The 18420-nt window shown below is 38.8% G+C and overlaps 1 protein-coding gene across 1 annotated transcript; it reads right to left on the reverse strand.

Annotated features, from left to right (window-relative positions):
• Window positions 1-12498: 12498 nt before the first annotated feature.
• LOC148101701 (transmembrane protein 238-like) lies at window positions 12499-13114 on the reverse strand. The gene has a single exon (XM_087845059.1). It carries the CDS (start codon window positions 13048-13050, stop codon window positions 12499-12501), a length of 552 nt encoding a protein of 183 aa, XP_087701185.1. The 5' UTR covers window positions 13051-13114.
• Window positions 13115-18420: the final 5306 nt, after the last annotated feature.

The raw sequence follows: 18420 nt of genomic DNA on the forward strand, positions 1-18420 counted from the left end.
TGTGATTTGGTGAATGTAGAGGCCATTTAAGTACAGTGAATTCAAAGTCATGTTTAAGACCCAGTTGGAGATCATTTGTGACATGATGTATTATCTGCTGGAGGCCATCAACAGATGGGTACACTGTGGAAATAAAAGAATGAATAGTCAGCAACAATAATTGGATAGACTGTGGCATTAAAACAATACTCATTTGGTACTAAGGGGCTCAAAACATTCCACGAAAAATCTTCTCCACACCATTTCCTCAACCACTGATATACACAATGGTTCAGGCAGGGTAAATCCATGCTTCAGTAGCAGTTGAGACTTATCAAATCAGACAACATTTTTCCAGTCTTCTGTTCAATTATGGAGAGTCTCTGTGAACTGTAGCCTCAGATTCCTGTTCTTAGGGCTGACAGGAGTGTTGCTAGGTGTGGTCTTCTGCTGATGTTGGTTTTACAAGTTGTGGATTAATGGATGCTTTTCTGCTTGCCTTGGTTTAATTTAGTAGTTAATTGAATTACTGTTGTCATCTATCAGCTAGAAGTAGTCTGGCAACTGCCCTTGGACTTAGTATCTACAAGGTATTTTCTCCTAGAGAAGTGTCAGTTAATGGGTTTTTTCTCTTTAGAAGACAATTCTCTGTACACCCAAGAGATGATTGTGCTGGAAAGTCCCAGTAGCGCAGTTGATCTGGCGCCAACAGCTGTGCCACAGTCCAAATTACTTAAATCATCTGTCTTTCCTGTTCTTATATCTTATATTAATCAGAATGGGAAATGGTAAAGATAATAATAAAAAGTAGACACATATTCTACACATAGGAGATTTTTTAAAAAGCAGTAAAGACTTGGTTACATTTATTGCTGCATAATTCCAGTTCCATGCAGTAATTTACCAGACCAGGGTTTCTGTGCATCAGCTTAGTTTACTAACTGTAGTACAGCAGCTACCACGCTGTGAGGACAGAGTCTGTACATGAAGATCATGTTAAATAATGCATGTAAAACCACTCATTCTGTGTAGACACTGCCACAGAAGTAGACTGGTTTAGGCAGGGGCCTAGCACCACAAGCTGTTAGACTTCTGATGCTAGCATGTGCACGTTCTTTGAGATGTCATCAATATTCAAAAAAATGTACTGCCCTGAGAAAGGCCATGCACCACGCTACACGTGTTCTTTCACAATGACGTAATCAGTTTGAACTGAGCTACATCCAGGAGTAATGCACCGTTCACGAGGTTCATGAGTAACATTTGGAGCTATAGATTTTCAACCTACAAATACTTTCCTCTCAAAGCCAGATGTGACATAAAGTCAAAGCTTTCAGACCTTTGAACTTAACACAAAATATATTAAATTCAGACCATACATATATATAAAAAAATCAAAGGGACAAGAAACAGACAAAAGAACAGAACAGAAAACAAATTTCTGATAATGTCAGATAAAACAAAACAGCACATTCTTGAAAGCTGAGACATTAGGGGAGCGGGTAAATTGAGAGATTTATGATTTAACCACTCTTTTACTGGTATGTGGAAATAAAAAAAATAGCAATGTTTCTGCTTAAAAGGTTCAGGATCAACCGGGTGATCCAAAACTCACTGATCTTGACGCTAACCTGGTTTCTTGGGGTCTTCAAACAAAATGAGAATGATGTTAGCCAAGCTAGACTCAATCAGCTATAATAACTTGTCCCTGTAATGCTCTAAAAGTTAAAACTACAATTTTAAAATGGAAACTAAATCTGATTGGTAGCCAGTGCAGCGACTTTAGAACAGGGGTCATATGAGCTCCCTTGTTCGAGTCGCTGCAGAGTTTTGAACAACCTGTAGACAAGCTAGCCCTTTATTGTTTAGACAAGTAAACAGGCTGTTACAGTAGTCGAGTCTTGTAGAGACAAAAGCATGTTTGATCATCTCGAGTTCACTTGTTGACACGATGGATCTAAGTTTTGAAATGTTCCTCAAGTAAAAAAGCAGGTTCTTACTATGATCAGATTATGCTAAAGGAGGACTTAACATACTCTTCTTATTATCAAGTTGCCAACATTAATCGATTCCTTCCACAAGAATTGGAACAGCATGGGCGTCACCATTTACAGCCCCCAAATACTGGTACTCTGTGTAAAATTCAAAACAAGACAAAACACATTTAATTCACAATAGAACAATAGAAACAATAGAAAACATGTCATATGTATAAACTTGTGAGAAAAATATATTATTCTAACAGTAGTCCGCTAATGTTTGGGAACTGACGAGACCAGTTGCTGGTAGCTTCTTAACAGTCTTAACAGTGTCTGCTTTGCCTTATTTTCGGTTTCATGATGGGCCAGATATTTTTATTTGGACTCCGGGCAGATCAGGACCCAGATTCTACGAGGAAACCATGCTATTGAACTAGATGCAATATGTGGTTTATCACCGTCTAGCTGATATATGGAAGGCCTTCCTTTAAACCTTCTAAATAGGAGCAAACCTTGCTTTAAAGGTTAAAACGTACCTACCTTTAAGCACTGATGGTTCCTTTCCAAATGTGTGAGGTGAAGAAAGTAGGCTAGCAGAATAAATTTGAATTAACACGTTTAATTTGCTTTATTTCTACCACAGAACTTTTATTTCCAAGGACTCCAGTCAGGGAACTTTCTAGGGGGAAAAGGTGATGCAGACGTCACACGTTTGTGCATTACTGTTTTGATACCTCAACTTTGGCAACAATTGAGTTTTTCTTTTCCACTGTTGCCAAATGCTTGCTCAGAGTACAAGTCTTCTGTTTTTATGGGTTTTATAAAACCAAATGGAAGTGAATTGAATTAGGCTTTTTGGATTTTAGAGGTGATATTGGATTGACATTTGTTTGGAGTGCTAATGTCAGCTAAACTTTATTAGTGGCATTTTCATCAACCAGATTAATGCCACAAGAAATAATTGTATAAGGACAAAGTTTTGGCTCATAATCACAACATACTGACTAAACTGATGAACATATGCATCACCTTAAGTTGTCCTGCAATGTACATCCTTAAATTTTAAAGTGTAAAATGGTTCATGTGTCTTCATTTTCACCAGAATTAGGTTTTTATGTTTGTGATCTGGTAAAAATTCAACCAACAATGAATTGTGGCAGCTGTGGCTACAAATGTAGCTGCCTCCACCAGTGTGTGAATGTGAGAGTGAATGAACAGTGGAATTGTACAGCGTTTTTGAGCGCTATATGCAATCCATATAAATGCAATCCATTAATAATAATAATAATAATAATAATAATAATAATAATAATTATTATTATTATTATTATTATATGTACACATGTGATATATTTTGCTACATGTGTATGGGGTATCAGTCACAGCAGGTAGTGTAACATAAGTCAAGTGCTGCCACCTGCTGGATTTATATGGTGATGCTGCAACATCTGAGGCGTCTTTATATGATGAGTGCTCAGGAAGTGTACGCCTGTATATCTCTTAATCATATCAGCTTATCAGCTGTATAAAAGAGAGCAGGTAGGTAGATTCATACAAGGCGTAGAAATCCTCTATATGACTATAGGTCTGGAAGTGCAATATTAATCAGTGTACTGAAATATTTATCCCCCCAAATACTAAGACCAGTTTGTTTCTGTGCATCTGTAAAGGGAAAGATGAGGATGTTCTCGGCTCAGTCTATATCAACACATCTTATGCACAAAGGTTACTTTTTATTAATATTATCATGAGTGATTTTTAAAGTAGTAACTGATTTATTAATCTTCAATCTTTGCTAATAGCATGTTTTAGAAAGCACTAAATAGTTTGCAATAGAATCATTGTAAAAAGTAGCATAGGTGTAAACTGACAGTAAAGACTGCTTTGTAACTACTGTAGTTATAAAAAAGGAGAAACAAACAGAAACCTTCTACAAACAAGCTTTATTTTACAACTCAGTAAAGAGTTCAGATGAAAGTTAAATAGTGTAATCCTTCATTTTAATGACTGACTTTTCACTTTGGTTTTTTCTTCTTTCTTTACACAGAATCCAGACTAATGAAGTATTTTCTAGTGATGTAGAACCTCATTAACGTATTGAGGACCCTGCACCAATGCAGTGAAAGAGAAACTTTGATAAATTAGGTCCTGGAGCCAGGGGTTAATTTACAGCTGAACAATTTTTGGAATGAATTTTGAATGTGTACAGCAAAATGGACTTTCATATCAGGTTATACTGATTGGATTCAAGCAGCTGTAGTTGGTAAAGAAATAGCTGCAATGCAATATTCATTAAAGAGTACGACTATTTGAAGAAGACTAATTCTGAAATTTTAATTGGATTTACACTTCACAAGACACCTGGCTGCTTTTGGACTTCTGTGGACCAGGAACAATATTAGATATAATAATAATATTAACTGGGAAATGCAGTTGCATTGTGGGTGGGTAGTTGGGGGGAGATTTATTGCAGAGCGCTTATAATAACAGCAAACATCATTTCAATGTGTGCGCCTGTTTTTGTGTCTCTATGTCCTTGTGTCTGTGTTTTACTGTTGCTACCCAAGTGTGTTCTCATCCTCTAATGCATAGGTGTCAAACTCTGGTCCGCGGGCCAAATTTGGCAACAATGTTTGGCAACAGCAACAATGTAGCAGCTCATCTAGCTCATGATGCATCACCAAACATCAAAATCTGAAAAAATTCTAGCAGTAATAATGATTCTAGTGAAAATGGAAAAGTAATTGTAAAACAATCAATATGACCTTGACCTGAAGCAAAACTTGGTTGACCTCTTAGGTCATAGGTGTCAAACTCTGGCCCGCGGGCCAAATTTGGCCCGCAGCCTAATTACATTTGGCCCGTGAAGCCATACCAAATTACTATTAGAGCTGGCCTACTGGTATTATACAGCTAATATATATATTGTTTAGTATTAAGCTTTGCTTGTTCCATATTCAGTTTTTCAGCAAAACGTGTTTGAGTCCATAAGAAAAGATTCATTCTTATATCTGGAGGAATAAATATATTTCAATAAATATATTTCAATAAATATTAACGTTAGCCCGCGACTTTGTTCCAGTTTTGAATTTTGGCCCACTGTGTATTTGAGTTTGACACCCCTGCCCTAATGTGTCTGTGTGTGTGTCGCTCGTGCTGTGGGGACAAATCTGTCAAACAGGACCAGCTTCATAATGTAAATTGTTAGATTGGACTGAATGTAACATAAGAGTCAGGATAAGTGTGAAATTAGTATAGGTAGATGTTGTCTTTGGTTCCCTTTTTCTGCCACACAAAAGTCCAGTCATACAGCTGACTTAAATGTCCACCACTAATTAAAATCAAAATGAAATGATGCACAGCAAGCATCTACACTACCCTTACTAACACATAGTCCAGAGCTAACATTTATTTCTATGTATTTTGCAGAAGCAGACTTTCCTGTAATATTTGAAACCAGCCTTGATCAGTAGATCTCCAGACTTTCTGAAGATCTTTTAAGAAATTTTCTTTGAATATTGGATATCAGATTTCTGATTCCTGAAAGAGCCTCTAGACAAAGACATGGCATATCTTGGGACAGTATGAAAAGTCAAAGCACATATTTGAAAATGTCTCAGCTCACTAATGAGGGAAACACTGGCCCTGATGATGCAAGTTTTAGTTTAAATTTGGAGGATAGTTTTAAAAAAGTACCATTAAACGCCATTATTGGACTTTGGACTGCAAGACTGCTCGACATCATATGAGAACGGTATGAATTGTTGGCATGCCTGACTGCAACACAACACTACGTTAGAACGTAATCACTTTAGCCTTTGTCACCACTGCACTGAGGCAAACAGTGTCAGTTGACCCAGGCCAAACTTAGGTGTGTTTGCATGTGGGTGCTGGCCGGGCATTGTTCAGCAGGCAGACAACAGGTAACTGAGACGCATGTTAGGTGTGAGGTGGAACCTGAAGCCCCAGAGACACAAGAACACAGACAGACACAAAGTGAGATTGCAACACCTTAGAATCACATGTCAACCATCTCAAAGTAATTTTCCTGGACCTGTTTGAGCAACGAGGCTAAAGTTATGAATTAGTAATGAAATGCTGACACATTCCCAAAGACTTCCCTTGTGAGAGACTGAATGACTGCGTGGGATTGCTCCTTGAAAAACAACAGCTATACTCGAAAGAGATTATGAGTTGGAAATGGGGATTGTGCAAAGACTTTAACGAGGCGCTGTAGCTTCATTTCGAAATCCATTATTTTGTTCAACATGTCATTTCATCACATGTACTTGATAACAGTTTAGTGTTGCAGCGCTATTGTTGTTGTCAGCCTGGGGATTATTGTGGTGATAAGCTTAGACTGTTAATAAGGTGTATGACAGAGAAACAAGTTGTACCTCATTCCTACATATTTCTAAACAACCTCTGTTCAAAAGTTTGACTCCACCATATGTGTAAAGATGCATATGTGTGGGGCTATGTATCACTGAAAAATGGTTCCTGTCTTTTCTCCTCACACAAACAAATTCTTGTAAAATGAGAGCACACTTGCCCCAGTAACTAATAGACCCAGTTTGGCTGGTTTCTGTTAAATGGGTTGTGCGACCAATTCTTAGATTTCACAACAAGAAAATCACCACAGAGACTAATCACGAGCAAAAGCCTTAGAAGGAAATCAGCAGGGACAAAGGAGCAACATGAATAACCTCATCAGGATGTAAATGAAGTAGAAATGTGCAAATAGAGGACAGTCTCCTGATTTCCAGGCCAGAGTGAGGAAACACGTTTAACATCCCAAAAATTTGATGAAATAAACAAAACACTACTTAAAACAGAAACAAAACAATCAAAACAGAATCATGTTACACCGGAGAATCAGAGAAGAGCTGGAATAAGCACAACCACAGTGCACCCAAACACTTACTTGCAGGATTTTTCCAGGGGTCAAAAAACATGGGCCCACAAGAAATCTGAATATTTAATCAGAAATGAATATAGTGTCAAAAACACTGGGCATGAATTTCAGGCTCATGTGCATCTCTGTGCCCACATTTAGATGTACTACACAAAAAGTGGCACCGATAAAGAGTTTGACCATAGTATGTATTGAATAACTGTTGGAAACAAATCCATTGTCCCTAATTAGCACAAAAGTTTTATCATCAAAAATATTTAAAAGTACTATTTATGCAGAATCATATATATTAGATTACTGGATCATAATTACTGATTGAGTAACACTTATCAAACTTTAAGCTGGATTTGATTTACTTTGATTCTTTTGGATAGTTTGATCTGTAATAACACATTATCATCAATTAGTGGATTTATATTTTAAAATCTGCGTGGGTTCCCTCCGGGTACTCCGGCTTCCTCCCACCGTCCAAAGACATGCAGCTTGTGGGGATAGGTTAATTGGATAATCCAAATTGCCACTAGGTGTGAATGTGCGAGTGAATGTGAATGGTTGTCTGTCCCTGTGTGTTGGCCCTGCGACAGACTGGCGACCTGTTCAGGGTGTACCCCGCCTCTCGCCCTATGACAGCTGGGATAGGCTCCAGCGCCCCCCCGCGACCCTGAAAAGGAGAAGCGGAAGCGAATGGATGGATGGATATTTTAAAATCTGCAAAATGATAATCTAAACCTTTAAAGTTAATGATATAGAGCACTAACGGATTAAAAAATAATTAGTTAAAGTAGAAATCGCCACAACACAAAAATAAAGCTGAAGTACATTATAACAATATTTCAGTAAAGTACATTCTGACACTGGCTGCTAGTTGTTCTTCTGTAGTAGTTTAAGCCTGCTGGGACTGGGGCTGGATTGAGGGTGGGGGACCGAAGTGACCCCCCTCTGGACATGATAAGACGTCACGTCACTGTCTTAATGTAAGAAACCAAACAGCGTAAAAAAACAAACAAACATGCAAAATGACAAGAAACAAAATGAGAACAAAGTTAGGTGAAGTAAAACAAGCAACACAACCACAACAATAAAGCATACAGCATTGTGATTTGCACTTTTCTTTTAGTCTCGTCTCTCTTGCTAATGTTACTTTGGGACTGTCTCACATGCTGATGTGCAGCTGCTGAGTTTAAGCTGCTCAGCATACAGGGAGACTTTCAGGTCAAGGTTCCATCTCTTTTGTTGGTGAATCAAATATCCACCCATGAGATTGTGATGAAGCTCTGAATTTCCACCCTGCAGAGTATAGAGATCTTTATTAAAGGAAAATTATTCTCGACTACACAATGCTTTAAATGTGAAGATCTGCACCTGAAGCTTCAGCGCCGATTCCATGGTCCAACATCACCACCCAGAAATCTGCTTTGTGCTTCTAATTATGACACAAATGGAGAATCTCAGTGATGTAAGAGGTCTTCCACTGGTAGCTCGAGGTTTTCAAGATACCAGAAGATCTACAACACCAGGCTGAGGAACATAAGGAGTGGCCCAGAGAAGACAAAGAAATCTCAGAAGTCGAGGGGAGTGAAAATGCCAGTGAAGAAGAGGACAAAGCCTACTGCATCCAGGAAGACAGCAACAAAGAAAAACACCAGGCAGCCTCCAACAAAGGTGAAATAATCTATGACAGGAGTAAACAACTAACATGCAGTTCTGGCAGTAAATCACAGCTTTTACACAGTTTGTTAGACAAAAAAACAGAAAAGACAAGGAGGGAAAAAACTAATGCTGCCTCCCTCCTCTGTGCCAGCCGTCTGACAATCAGGAAGACTTTAAACAGTCAGGTCACATTACTTTCTGTATCTACGTCTCACATTTTTCTGATGACACTGTGTGATGGAGGGGAAATGTGTTTCCTTAATGTTGACAACAGATTTCCCAGCTGGACGTGACTTTATTTCACAAACATATTCTGTTCCAGCACTGACAGAGCCGAGCTTTTCTCTCACCTGCAAGTAGATTTGGAAAATCTAGAAATATACAGGCCACATATTTTAGCTCCCCCCCCCCCCCCCCCCACACACACACTTTGCATGATTTGAAAGAAAATGTGTGTAAAAATCATAAGGTATTATTTACACTCTCCAGTTGACATTGAAAAGCAATGATGAGAGAAAAAGATAGACATACAGAACAGAAGGTGAACTCAAAAAAAGGAGAGCATCAGACATAAGCAGTCATCCATGAAGATAATCAGGCAATGACTACATTCAAATACACTTTATTGAAAAAATTATTGACATCTGTCATGAAAACAGCGCACAAAAAAAAAAAAAACTATGTCCAAGACTTTTTCTTCCAATGTGCACAGCCCGTCTCCTTAATGTGGATGTGGGGCTCTTCCCTGATTAAGAAACTGTCTCCCCTATTTAATAATATTTTTTTAAAAAGTGACATCGGCTCAGGTTTTTCAGTTTGTTGGAGTTTTTGGAACGTGGCTCAGGCACGGTGAAGGAGTGAGAACCACCCTTCAAAACAATGGGAAAGTCGGTCATCACCTGTAAAGAAGAAGAGGAGATGAGGCTTTTATTTACTGGCCGAGTTGAGAATCAGATTAAATTAAAGTATCAATTGCAACTGACTTTCAGAACATGGTAATAGGATATGAGGTTCTGCAAGATTTCAAGAATAAGGAGGGAAAAGGGAAGTGGATACATTTAAAAAAAATACTTGGTTTGCTAACTTATTTTAGTAATTCAGTGTTAAGGCTTTCAAAGTACTGATCCAGACCATTTTTTCTGGTCATTTGGTTCACATTTAAGTATAAAGAAACACGTTTGCATCATTTGCTGTAACTATCTTTATGCCAGTTACTGAAACCTTATTCTGAGTCTAAGTTTTAATTTTAAAGTTTGGTGGATAAAGTGCCAGAAAATAGGAAGAAAAAATGTAAAAAGGATGTCTTTTAAATTCTTGTTGTGTACTTTGAACTTAAAACTATCCACTGTAGTAGCATTTTTTTTTAGAATAATTTTTGTCTGAGTAATAACTTAAAAAGTGATAATTCATTATTTTACTCGATTCAATTGGTTCAAGTTTTAGGCTGGAAAGTTTTTTCTTTAGTGGTTATTAAAAAGAAGCATTTCCAATACAATAAACCACAATTAAAGAATAATTAAGTTCATTATGCTCTTAAATAAAAAAGGATTCACCATTTTTAACACTTTAGCATGGTTTTCCTTTCAAAAGGCAAAAACAAAAACACCAAATTACTTCTAATAATGATATTTGTCCATTGACTGAATGGTGAAATTGTGTAATTTTACACAAACATTATTTAACTAAGAGCCAAGTTAATTGTATAAATATTTTTTTCATGATGGGAATGTGAATATAAATTTTAAATAATAAACTAACATAAATAACTGATTATCTGCTATTTAACCCCCAAGAAAAGAAACCTTTGAAAGAACTAGATGTTTACTACAAACAAACAAACAAACAAACAAACAGTGAATCCATTCAGCATTATTAGCCTACTATAGCAACAAGTACATGCACGGCTCAACACCAAATCCTGATCCTAACTGCTAATGGCAGGATTAATGTATGTTATGAAATATCTTGTTTGCAGTTTTAGGTCCACAGTGTAATATCAAATCTAATTGATAAACACATTACACACTGACTCATTATATAAAGAATAGGTGGTTGCTACAAAAGCAATGTTATCCTTAGGTGGAGGCTGTGATCACTGGAGGAATGTACAGTGATAAACACGGGTAATAATGTGCCTCCAGTCAGAACTGTGGGCAGTGAGTTCAGTGATACTGAGGTCTGCACCGTGACTCCGCCTGAACACACCTTCAACCAAACCAGCCTGTGAAACTTTTACTGACTCCAAGTTTAGTTCAGTATACTGAAGTAAAAAGTGTAAGATTAAAGGGCGCACAATTACAGGTTTAACTACAAAAAGAATAGATTTAGATGAATGAAATTTAAAATGCAATAAAGACATGCAATGAAGCATGTCAAATTAAAAGAATATTATCTAAACATAACTGACTGCAGTTTAGTCAGTTTTCAGTAGCTATGATTTAGAATTAACCTGTGATGGCTGGTCTTTTCCAATTACAGCTGGATGTTTGTCTGAAAAATACTTTTCTAAAGAGTAAATAACTTATTTATCAAAAGTATAATTTAATAAACATCAAGTCTTGATTTTAAAATTGTCAGCTTCCTGGCTTTTACATTTTTAAATAAACTGTAAAACCCTTTTTATGTCATTGTATAAATGTTGGATAAAATAGATTGTTTAGTCAGCTCCCAAAACATAGACTGAGCCCACAAAAGCAGAAACTTTTCTTCAATAAAAGTCTTAATTGAATTTTTCTTTTCTGGGCCTGGGTTAGGTTTAATCCATGTATGGAAAAACTGCTTTAAGATTTAGTACCAGAAACCTTGTAAATGTAGTTCCAGTGGAGGTATACCGACTCTTGTGTTCCCAGAAACATGGGACGTGACCTTAGTTTTGCTTGCTTGTCTTACATCAAACGCAGTAAAGTCAGAGTACAGAACACAGCCTTATTGTTGAGAATGCAGTGTTTGCTTTTGTGACCACACCATTTGTCACATTTCCATATCTCAAGATCATTAGTCAAGTTAGGTAATGTAGGACTCTGGCTAGGAGCCATTGGAGTTAACTACATGGAACTACTGGATGGGCAAAGGCAGATTCGTATATGATCCCTGCTCGTTTTCTGTGGCCGAGTACCCAACCGTACCTACAACCACCCACCCACCTACCTACCGCACTCCATTTCACTGGATCAAAAGTGCTGCTTTGTTCCATTAAAATGCAATTGCTCGTTTTGGCCCAAAGGTCTGGCTTGCCAGCCAGTTACAAGCAAACTGACAGCTAAAATAATAACTGTGAAGGTGAGTAGAAATGGTCAGGCTCATTAATTAAAAGCTGCCACAGGCCACTGAAGATCTTTTCACAGCAGCTAGGAAAAGAAAAGAAAAAACCCTCAATCTATTATTACAGTTATTCATGAGCCGAGTGCTGAGAAAGGTCCTGGAAAGCTACTCTTTGGGGGAGCTGGTGTTGAGCTCCACTCTTTGGCAGAGCTCTAATCTGAGGGCACCCATTCCTCCCCTTTCCCTGTGGGTGACATCTAAGGGTAGTGTGACGTAAAATATCTGATAATTATAACTGGGGTGACGGCAGTTCGAGTGGGTTGCCATGTCATTGTGTAAGACAATGTGGATGCCAACATCACTGATGAAAGAGTTAATGCTGTGGCAGTGAGCAGCTAACAACAAGCAAAACAGCAGCAAAGTGGCAGGAAGGGTGAAAGCAGGGCAACGTGCTGAATATTTATGACTTTCAATTAGAATTGTTTTTGGGTTCCACACAGCCAGACTTTTTGGGGATCATACATTTTTCAGAGGTTTGCTTTAACCTTTACAGAATGTAACAGGTTACAGTGTCAGGAGATTCAGCAGGTTAGGGAGGGAATGGGTTTTCAAAGTCTCCGCAACACTGAACAAGTTCCAATAATAGAGTCAATACAGAAAGGACGCGAATAAGGCCTCTGGTTTGCTGTTGGGTGAAATACGCACCATGATCTGTCAGAGCAGCCTCTCTGGTTTGCAATCCTGTGCTTGCAGACCCACATCTGGGCTCCTCAGCACCCCCAGCTCCATGTTTTTGTATGCTAGGGATGCGCACTCAGTCCCACCATCAAAGCCTTTGTTGTCATGGCCGGACAAGACTAAGTTGTCACCTTCCCACATAACCCGAGGCGGCGCAGACGCACGCACAGTGCCGCTCATCTCTTTCCCGTTCCCCATGCTTTTTTTCTTGAAGTCTTCTGCTTCCATGGGCTTCTTGCCGCTCACTGACAGCCTCTCGGACAGTTTCCTGGCCCAGTACCTTAAGTTGATGGAGTTCGTCCTGTCAGCCGAGTAAAGCTGTACGTTTCCCGTGTACCACAGTACCCACCACATTAAGCTGAGAAAAATGATGAGTGAGCCCGTGTAGATGAGGAAATCTCCATAGAAGCGGCCGTCCAGCTTAAGGTTTCCGAAAATCCCGACCAACAGTACAATCAGACCAATAACGTCAAAAATGAGGGCGAGGAAGAACAACGGCGGGCAGTTCCCCACGAAGCTGCGATCCATCCCAGAGCAGAGTCGAGAACCGAGCCCAAGTAACGGCGCAGAGTAGCTCAAACAACTTGTTCTTCAGCACGCACATTTCCACACTCTTACACCTGTGCGGTGATGAACTGCGCAAACCCCGCCCTGATTCCACGTCACTGACTCGAAAGCGCGCTCCCAGGGGCCTCGTAGTTTGTGCTTATGCCACTTTTAGATGCACAGTGTAAATTTCCATACCTGGTCGTCTGGAGACAGTGGAAATAAGACCTACATCTATGGGATGAAAGGGTCATTTCATCCAAGCTGCAAGTTCAGCTGTCCAATGATTGTCAGGTGGATTTAACCTGAACAGCTGCTGCCGATTTATAAAACATATTTTTTTGTGTCTGTGTGTTTCATTACTTATGTTGTGCACGTTTAGTCTGGTGTGTTACCTGCACAATTTGATTGTGTAACACCACCGTCATCTGATTTGAAAAAATCTGATATAAAAAAAAAAAGTTATCTAAGCATTAAAGCTCTGAAATATGTCTTATTCACTGATTTTTATTGAATTATATGCCCTAGGACAGCGGTCCGTGAGTCGTTTGGTACCGGGCCGCGAGAGTTGAGGCTCAGGTGTGAAATGTATGGTTTTCAGGGTTTTTATCGGTTTTCAGCGTTATTTTGTTATCGTTTTTATCGTTAACTCAGTTTTCCTGGGTCTTTTCACGTGTGTTATGAATAAATCTTCTTTTTTTCGGTACCGGTACTAGTTTTATTTTGTTGTATTTATCCGCGACACCTTAAAGGCCGCTCCGTGAAAATATTGTCGGGCATAAACCGGTCCGTGGCGCAAAAAAGGTTGGAGACCACTGCACTAGGAGACAAAAATCATGTTTTAAATAAAATATGTTTTCTTGTGTACAGCAACATATTTGTAGAGTGCAACATATCTCAGGTTTGATTTGAGAATGTTTCTGTGTGAATTATACACAAAATAATGTTTTTTTTTTAAGGAAGAAACACGTGTTAGTTAAAGTTAAATGCATTATGCTGTATTAGCTTTGAAAAATCTTATCATAATGAGCTCAATATCAAAAGTTAGTGACTTAATGTTAACAAATCTACACTTTTCATATAGGTTAGTGTAGTTCAAAGTGATCGCTGAGAAGTCTGATCAAAACCAAACCTTTAATAAATGCTGACAAATAGGGCTGTTCATATAACGATATATATCGGATGACGATATAAAAACGTCTATGTTTCATTTTTCATCGTTTGTTTCGTGGTGTCGCAAAATAAACTGTTTAAGAAATTAATATAACCACTACAGTGACCATCAAAACGGTGAAAAAATATTGTCGTAAACAGTTTATTTTGCGACACCACGAAACAAACGATAGCGTAAAATGAAACGATAGACGTTTTTATATCGTTTTAAGTTCTCTCTTTCTCTTATATTTTATATAACCACACTGCGCCTGTTTTTATGCGTTGTCATTAGCAACAACTACGTAACACCATCGCGTGTCCGCTTGTTTATGTTCCACATAAACCTTTCACAATAAAGCTTAAGATCCTGTTTGAGACTTTTCAAAATAAACTAAATCACGTGAAAGAGCAGATTATTTACGGATGAGAATTAAAAAGATCCGCCAGGTGCTAAAAAATAAACCTTAGACTCAAACGTTAGAACAGGCTTTTCTCCGCAGCACGCCGTGTAATAAATACTCACAAAGAAAACGGCGGCCTTTACAACTTATGTCTAAAAATGTAGAGTTTCATGCATCGGTTCAAACACTCGACTCCAGCTACACAACGCGCAGCTGGAAACACTTCCTGCAAGTGGAGCTGCCCGAGATTCACAGAATTTACAGAAAATGTTACATTTTTGTGATTTATATCGTTATCAGACGATAGATGTCTTATATCGGGATATGAGATTTTGGTTATATCGCACAGCCCTACTGACAAATAACTTAAAATGAAATAGAAAGATAAAACATAGAAATAAAAAGTAAAGGAAAATGTGAACTCAACCCCAGTTTGACCCTACTGGTCATTGAGCAGCTCCACTGAAGCCGCTGGGGTGGGGTGTGATGTCTGGGTGACATTAAAGGCTTTGCTAAATCAGAATCAGAATCAGAATACTTTATTAATCCCGAAGGAAATTATGGGTTACAGCAGGCAGCACGCTAATGGCGCATGCGCACTTACAAAGGAACCTTCTGACCAACTTTACACAAACAACACATTGGGGAGACATGTCAGAAAGGTAGGCTGATAGGAAAAAAACAACAAAAATACATAACATGAGGTGAGAGGAGGAGAAAAAAACTCCACTCAGACTGAGCTCCTAATGGGAGAACAGTCTGATAACAGAAAAAAACACCTCAGCACAAAAAGCACATGACTATCAATACACCATAGAAACACAAGACAAGCAACGGGGGTGGGTAAAAGGGTAAGAGAGACAGCGCATCCGGTCCTGCAGCATGTCTGCGCTGGTCCAGTCGACTGCCATCTTCCCCGGTAGGGCACAAGCATCGAAGGCGTTTGGAAAGGGAGGGGGATCAGTGTGTGCATATCAGTGTGTGTGTGCGTGTCCAGAGTTCAGCTGAGACAGTGTCCTTCACCCCGCCAGGCTAAGTAAACAGTCTTCTAGCCAACCCAGGTGGCCTTGCATGGCCCTAAAGGGCACCTCAGTGGTAGTAATGAAAGAAAAGTGAGTATTTTGTGTTTTTTCCCCAATCTTTTCCACTGAATGGGTGGAGTATTATAACATTTTGGAGTACACCACATTTGTGTCCTTTTAACATCACATTAAGGATAGTACAGGCTGCATAATGCAGGGACCAAAGCTCACTTTAAATATTAAAACGAAGAAGTCAGTTTTACTTTGCTGTGCAGGCATTTCCTATTACTGAAGCTACTGAGTGCTAATCAAGGAAAACGCTACGAGTGAGGTCTGAAATGCCACATGAAACAACAATAACATAAAGTCCTCTTTACTTCTTTGGTTGTATTTCATCTCTTTTCTGGATAAACTGTGCGCAGTCATTTTGCCCTTCCAATACTTCACGCAATGCTTGAAGGTATAAATATTCTCCTCCTCAGTAGACCCCAGACCCCTCTGCTGTTCTTTGGGTTGGGCTCATTGAAACTGCAACCTAGTCACACTATGAATGATTTCATGAATTATTAAGCTCCCTGATTAACTGAGAGGCGCAGCAGATTACATGGATTTCCTTCAGTGAAGTCCTTCATGGCTCAAAATGATTCCTTTGCCATATGCAAAGCATCTGCTAGAGAAAATTACACGAGCATAGGAGTGAAAAGGGGCTGATCATGTTGTTTTCCTAACAGCTTGCAGGTGATTGCAGTTACAGTCTAACCTGCTTAGTAGGCAGGGCTGTATGTTTATGAGTGTCTGACAGTGAGTAAGAGTAAGGCTGACACAGAGGACATGTAGAGAAAATCCACCCTATTTCATGCGTCTCTGTATATATAAATCCAGCTGCTAGAGGGCACCAGTCATCTTCAAATCACAGGCGCACCTACATGAAGCACTGCAATGGAGGCAGACTGCAAAGACCAATCAGCAGTGCCAAAGTAAAAGATCTGGAAAAGTGACAATTTTTACAAGGGAATTTAAAATGAAATGACTTCGAAGTAAATAGAAAATTAATTCTTGCACATGCGATGCAAAGGTTGCACATCAGGGTGCATGCAGATGAAGATATGTACAAATTAGTACTGTAGATCATTGATTCTGAGCTGCCTAAAAAGCCTAAAAAGGTGGAGCTACAGAGAAAACATGGTACTGCACATGTGGAGACACATCAAAATATGTTCCTAAGATTACATTTTTAAGTCTGCGTGAATGCACTGCAGTGCAGTTGCCTCTGGAATAACGTACTGCCAGATAGCGTCGGTGAGATGGAGCAGGTCAGAATTTCTTCAATTATTAGTTAGCATATGGCGATAAATATTTGACATTTGTTATCATATGAGAAGTTAAAGACATGCAATTATTTAAAGCTTCACTTGTCATGATTTTTATATCACCAGTACCTCAAAATCACAGGATGTCTGAAATCTCTGCTCTCCTTCCACTGGAGTGATGCTGCAGCAGGAGCCTGTTCAGATCATGCACTTTCCTTTTTCAGTACAGAAAAAAGACCAGACAGCGTTAGCAGCTATCTGATGATGCATAGCTGTTAGCTTAAGAATAAAACACAGTAGCTCAGTGGTTAGCCCTGTCTCATAGCAGAGAAGCTCCTTCTGCATGTTTCACATATAAAATGTGCAGAAAGTGTCCAAAAATCCTTGCGTGAATTATTCCTTTACAAACAAACGACATGCTTGGTTAATGTTGCCTGACTTCACCAAGGACATTCTCACAATCTCAGGAACTTTACTCTCTCATTAAATAAAGGTTCAAAAAATTAGACTTTGCAGGACTTTATTCAGTAAATGTTATTAATGCTTTTTTGTTTTTTGCTAATTTACTGGGTGCTAACAGCAGATTGTTCTTCCAAAAAAGAAAATCTGTCAGAATTGTAGAAAAACAACAACAACAAAAACAAATTTAGTGAAATGAGAAGCAGTGTATGCATGGTTTTCCATCCATCCATCCGCTTCCACTGCATTGCTGGGATTCTGGAGGCTATCCCAGTTCTCATATGGCAATAAAAAAAACAAGTGTCCATTTGTGATGGACCGAGCAGTGAAGGAAACATAATTGGTTAAATCATGCAAAAAGAATCAAAATCTTGGGCCCATAAAAGAGGTCAAAATAACAAAACTCTACTCAAAGTTGACAACACGACTGATAACACAAACAAACTGACCTAACTTAACGAGACAAAGGGGAAACTTAAATAGTGGCTGATCAGCCCACAAAAACAGGAGAAGGGGTAAAATACACAAAACCTAACTAAACCTAACATAATGAACTCCAATTCCCCCCCATAGTCCCGAGTTATGGCATGAACCAATTTGTAGACTTCCTTTAAAGCTGGCTCCGCCCCTTTTCCACCTCTTGGCTCCTTAATCAAGGGACTGGAACAGCTGCAACTAAGGTAACTCAGAAAACAAAAGATGAATCACACATAACAGTGTAAACTAAAATGTGCGCACTTATTTTAGAATACAGTGTTATGTGGATATGTGAATTAACTCTAAACAAAAACCAGTTATTTATTGTCCTGTAAACTAATTCCTATATTTAAAGAAAGACAAATGTGAATGCAATGTTACTTATAAGCCTCTACACTAACATGGTGGGTATTACCACTGTGTGGCTGTAAGTGCAGCCATCACACAATTATTTAAAATGACTACTTATGTCAGGAATTTGTTTATATACAACTCTCTTAACATCCCATCACACCATTTCAGTCACTT

Source organism: Neolamprologus brichardi, chromosome 8, assembly GCF_056152115.1.
Source record: "Neolamprologus brichardi isolate AB-2024 chromosome 8, ASM5615211v1, whole genome shotgun sequence".
Lineage (NCBI taxonomy): Eukaryota > Metazoa > Chordata > Actinopteri > Cichliformes > Cichlidae > Neolamprologus > Neolamprologus brichardi.